Source organism: Balaenoptera ricei, chromosome 8, assembly GCF_028023285.1.
Source record: "Balaenoptera ricei isolate mBalRic1 chromosome 8, mBalRic1.hap2, whole genome shotgun sequence".
NCBI lineage: Eukaryota > Metazoa > Chordata > Mammalia > Artiodactyla > Balaenopteridae > Balaenoptera > Balaenoptera ricei.
Genome location: NC_082646.1, coordinates 79401344 through 79407343, shown reverse-complemented (window position 1 = coordinate 79407343; position 6000 = coordinate 79401344). Strand labels below are relative to the sequence as shown.

Sequence of the window (6000 nt, the reverse complement as noted above, 5' to 3'; positions counted from 1 at the left end):
CAGGGGGTATATAGTATCCCCGCAGAAAGCCCAATTGCCTTCCAGAGAGTCACCTAACTGGAACATGTTCTAAGCCCAGGGGAAGAGCTCCCTTACAACCCAGTGTAAGGAAGCAATCCTCCACTAACAACCACCACATACAAAGAAAATTGCTCTGAACCTTCTTAGGAATGGCTGGGTTTTATAGGATTTGGATCCCCAGGTTTGGTGTCATGGCAAAACCATTGTATGAGGCCTTGAAGGGACTGGACATGGAACCTCTAGATTGGACAGGGAATTTACAAAGAGCATTTGACAAGATTAAGACCATCCTGACTGGCGCCCCAGCCCTAGGGATTCCAGATCTTAACAAGCTCTTTACTGTATTTACCTCAGAAAAACAGGGAATAGCCCTGGGAGCTCTCACCCAAAAAGTAGGGTCATTTCCATGTCCAGTGACATATCTCTCAAACCAATGGGACTCAGTGGCCTCAGGATGGCCAGGCTGTCTGAGAGCTGTAGCAGCCACAGCCCTGCTAGTTGAAGAGGCCACAAAAACTCACCATGGGTCAACCCCTGGAAGTATTAACCCTACACCAGGTACAGGGAGTATTAGAAATTAAAGTGTATCAATGGCTGACTGGAGGCTGCCTTACAAAATATTAGGCCCTCCTTCTTGACTTTCCTGAATTAACCCTTAAAGTATGTCAGACCTTAAATCCAGCCACCCTTATGCCAGTAGAAAGCCCAGAAGAATTGTCTCATTCTTGTACGGAGACCATCAATCAGGTATATTCTAGAAGATCTGACCTTAGGGACTAGCCCCTTGAGGACCCTGATGAAGTCTGGTTTACTGATGGAAGTAACTACATACATGACGGTGTCTGGAAAGCAAGGTATGCCATAGTAGATTTACATAAGGTCATAGAGGCTGATGCCCTGCCCCCTCAGACGTCAGCACAAAAAGCCAAGATTATAGCCCTAGCTCGAGCTCTAAGGCTAGGAAAAGACAAGAGGATCAATCTGTACAGATGCTAAGTATGCATTTTTGGTGTTACTTGCACATGCAGCCACTTGGAAACATAGGAGAGTCCTGACTGCACAGGACTTTTTTTGTCTGCCTCCAGGACACTTTTCATCCCAAAATGTGTGGTTTCCTGTCAGTCTGGAGGTTCCTGCTTTTCTCTGTCTGCGCAAAGACCCCCACTATCTCCAAGATGTGTGGTTTCTGCCATCTGGCCTATGCCCCCCTTTCTCTGCTGTAATCTAGCTACCTGCCTGCTTTAACAAATCCTGCGACCGTCACTCTTCCACAGTGTTGATCCTAATAATTCCCCATTACACACCCTGAGCATGAATTTCCATCTCAGAGTCTGCTTTCTGGAGGGCAGGACCAGAAACACATATTAAGTTTGTTTGCCCCTAAAACTGTTATCTCAATGGATGGGATAGATGGGGGGAAATTCCATTCTAAAGATCATATGTGAAGCCAATGCCACATCTTTTTCTTAACTTTGTAATTCTAGAAAGGAAGTATTTTACCCTTGTAAGGGTAATTTTTTTTTCCAATTTCCCTGATTTCAGAAGTCAAAAACTTTTCTCCACCCGCATTTCCTTGAGAAACCTCTTATTCATAAATCCTTTCTCTGTCACTTTGATATGTACGTAAATGTAAATCTTTTTAAAGGGTAAATAAGCTAGGAAAAACCAGGAAAATTTTTCTTAAAGGCCTGGGAGCCGTGTCTTTGAAATGTAAATATCAAAGAGAATCTGTCTAGACTCGAGGGAGTCCCCATTTCCTTGTCATCAGAATTTTAGCCCAGAGGCCTTGTTCCAAGCTATAACCACCAGCTTATCACAGAGATACAGAAGTTTTATTATTGCTTGAGATAAAAGCAATTAGCTAGCCCAGCTGGCTACCCCAATTACCAGGTGAATTTGAAGTAAACTATGAAAGAATACATAGCAAACAGTTCTGCCCAAGTCTTCTTCCAAACAAATTATCATTAATCTTGAGAATATGTATGTAATAGATTATATCTGCTTGTTGGTATTCAAAGGATGGAATTTCTTTGTGTCTTTCTAATATCATTAGAAGATTACCTGTGATGAACAGTCCTGTTTGATTTAATGTTTATTCAATAGTAAAACTCTTTTCTTTCTTTTCTATATTTGAGGAAAGGATTTTCTAGGTTGACAGGAATTTTATTTTCATTTTTCCACAACACATGGAACAAGTTTCTGTCACAATAAAAATGTAAAATAAAACAATGGTCTCATCAGTGCTAACTGTGCTGATGCCGGTGGTTTTCCCGTCACTTGATCAAATCTGGGGAAGTAGTTGTACAGCTAGACGGATCTTCACAGTGGAAAGAATTAGAGAGATGGAATCTCTGGTATCTTCATTTGTTCAAAAGGGCTCTGGGCAAAACTCACACTTTATAACACCATAGAATTGAAACTCCCATCCCCATGTGGACCCTGGGTATTAATGAGCTGGCTTGCATAAAAAGGAATGAAATTGGGTCTTTGGAGAGACATGGATGGATCTAGGGACTGTCATACAGAGTGAAGTAAGTCAGAAAGAGAAAAACAAATATGGTATATTAATGCATACGTGTGGAACCTAGAAAAATGGTACAGATGAACCAGTTTGCGGGGCAGAAATAGAGACACAGATGTAGAGAAAAAACGTATGTACACCAAGGGGGGAAAGTGTTGGGGGGGGGTCGTGGGATGAACTGGGAGATTGGGATTGACATGTATACACTAATATGTATAAAATAGATAACTAATAAGAACCTGCTGTATTAAAAAAAAAAAGAGCTGGCTTGGAGCATATGTGTTGAGAGGACTTTCCTCACTTAGAACTAAGTGACCAGGTCCAAAACCAGTCTTCTTTAGCCCATTATCCCCAGGACAGTGGTTATTAATATTTTAGAGAATGTCATTAATTCTTGGGAACTCTGATGACAGCTTTGAACATCCTACTCAGAAAAGTACACATATCTACCTGAAGTCAAATTTTTGCATGCAAATTTAGGAGAGTTCTGAAACTTCTGAGCCGGCCTCTTTCGGTCACTAATCATGAGATTTAAATATTCTCTAAGACTGTACAATTTTCACCTGGTAGATATTCAGTAAATATTGGTTGAGTAAATCCTAGTCTTCCCAAAAGTAATAAATGATGCCCATGAGTAAAATGACAAACCATTTTTTTCTCGTTGTCCTATGGAAAACTGAGTCTCCAAAAGAAAAGTGTTCTTAGCTATCCTTGAATCTCAATTTAACTTCACCATGCTTCTAGCAAGAATCTTCTCTGTATATATCACTATGCTATATGTGTGGGGATAATGTAGTAATTAAGAACATAGACTCTGGAGTCAGATTGCCTGGGTTTCAAATAATAAACCACTGTCCTCAGTTTCTCATAAAAAAGAAGATAATAACAATATCTAGTCCATTTGTTTTCTGTGAGAATTAATGCAATTCACATACTACATTTAGTCAATATTTGACGAAGTAAATACCCAATAAATGTTAGCTATAATGATTATAAAAAGAAAATTTATATTAAAGAGATGCTATTTAAGGATTCATCTGGCAGAAAGCGACTGTTGGAGAAGTTAAGAAGTACTTATATTTATATTAATACTTGAAAAGTAAAAATTTTAATAAAGGGTATTAGAAACATGTACAAACCTCTTTTCTCTGAGCCTAGGCAATTAGAATGAATGTAGGAGTAGAGGAGAAGAGAAAAAACAGTAATAATAGCCTGATTCACACAGATGGGTGAAATCAAATATGGGCTGAGGAACAATTCCATATTTAAAGTTTTAACAGTTGGAGAGAAGTTTGAAGAGTTTTAAGAGGACACACATAAGGGTCTTTCCCTTTGAGGTAGACCACTTTTTCTACTTAAGATAGATCTATGACACTTTCAGATAGATCACATTTTCTACACAGACAAATTTGATGAATGGGGAAATAAAAATGAATCTTCAGGTTGCAGTTCTAAATGATGTGATAGAAGTTGAATAATATAATTTGGGAGTGATTGGAAAACAAAGCTCATATTGACACTTTGCTCTTTTTCCCTCTCCCCCCACCAAAATTATTTAGATTTTTGGTTTTCTGGTGGAAAATTATGCTGTGAGAGAATATAAACACTATAAATTTGAATAGGTATTATTCTTCTTTTAATACAACTGTCCTGAATGTGAAAATACATATCATTCAGCGGCTCTGCGTGAACCACTTGAAAATGCATATAATGAGTTAATAAGGTTCCAGGTTTTTATTTTGCAATTTAATTTCGCTAGGTAGCCAGAGAGCAAAAAACTTATTTTTTTCTACTTCATTTCCATTGCCGGCCCCAAAAGAGATATGCCTAATTGTCTTTCTTTTGCAGAATGTCCTAGGGGATCAAAGTTATAAATCCTGCCCACAAAAAATAGTGATAACTTTTCACAGCCAAAATAGTCAAGGTGGATTTAGTACAGGGAAGCCCAATTTTGTACTTCTTTCTTCTCCTTCCATAAACTCAGTCTTTTGGATTGACTATCCAGAAAACGGAATCATTCTCTTTGTGTTTTTATGCGACCTGAAGATGAAAGTTTAATGACCTCAATTTCACGTATGACTGTGGGATAGCAGACTACTTCCTAATAAATATTGGCAACATCCACAAAGCACTATTTTGTGTTGTTGCTTTTATGACTTCCAGAAATTATGTGTACTTACTTCAAATTAACTGTATCACCCTGATTCTTACTTTCACTTCCTTGCTCACATTGTTTCCCATACTTGGAATTATTTTTCCCTACATAAATGTATACAAATTCTATTTGTGGATCTAGATTTTATTAAAGTTCTACCCTCTTCACAAAGCCTTCTGTGTTCACCTAAATTTGAAATAATCTCTCTGTCCTCTCTACAGCATAGATTGTGATATTTATCTAATGTTTATGACTTGCTGCCTGGGCAAAATCACAGCTGGCTATTTTTTATGCAAGTGGACATGTTAAACTCTCAGAATGAGTTGTCAACTCCTCCAAGACAGAATCATGCCTTACACTTTGAGTGTATGGCACAGGACACTGGCACTTTGCTTCTCCATGCTCTAGAACCCAGAGGTACGTTCATGGTGTAGCTGAAGATCCTTAAACTGCAGATTTGCTCACTGACAAAGGCCCCCTTCTAAAGCTCTGAGTGTTCCCCGCTTGGGACAAAAGGGAAAAATAGAAGGCTGAGTCATGGGTTTGAGATTGAGAGAGTTGCTGCAGCCTGAGATCACTCTCTGTTTTGTGGTGACCCTGGGGCTGTGGATGATTATAAGAGTTGGCAGGGCAACCTGCCCTGGTGGCCTCCTTGTGCATCTGGACCCCATTTTGTCCCCAGGAAGAACTGAATAGATTACTTTTCCACTTCCAACTTAGGCAGCTCTAGAACCCAGGTTTCATGAACACTTTACCCTTCACAAAGAATGTGTTTGGGCTGGCATGGAGGACTGGGGACATGAGTGATGTGGGAGAATGTTGAAGAAGTGACTGAGCAGAATGGGATCCATGTCAAAGCTGATGTTCCATAAGCAAGAAGCTCTGCTTGTATAAACAACTACAGAGGAAGTTCTAGACATGACATGACCAATAAGGGATGTAAATATGTTAGTCTAAACTATGGTAATAAAAGGACACAGCTCTGCCAGAGGAAAGATGGATTTATATTTCTATTTCTCTCTATGAAATGTTATTACAAAATGTTGATCATATGAAGTGATAGTCAAGAAATATGAATTAAAAAATCTAAGAACAAAAATATTACAGAAGTATCTCTGACAGTTAACTAAAAGTACTAAAACTGATAATATTTTTGCTGAAAGGACCTGTGATGTTCTGGTGCTTGTAAACCTTTTAAAATTTGTATTTCATGGTAATTTCATTTTTATAAGAATAAGGAAATAAGCATTTATTTTTGTTGCTAATTTTGTATTCTTTTTCTTAATGAAAATGCCCAGTTATT

General features: G+C 38.5%; 1 protein-coding gene across 1 annotated transcript in view; it reads left to right on the top strand.

The window, feature by feature from the left end:
* Positions 1–212: 212 nt before the first annotated feature.
* LOC132370190 (transmembrane protein 59-like) overlaps positions 213–6000 on the top strand; it is an 82027-nt gene continuing 76239 nt past the window's right edge. The window contains 2 exon segments of the mRNA XM_059929932.1: positions 213–579; positions 683–768. Coding sequence (XP_059785915.1) covers positions 213–579; positions 683–768 — 453 coding nt within the window.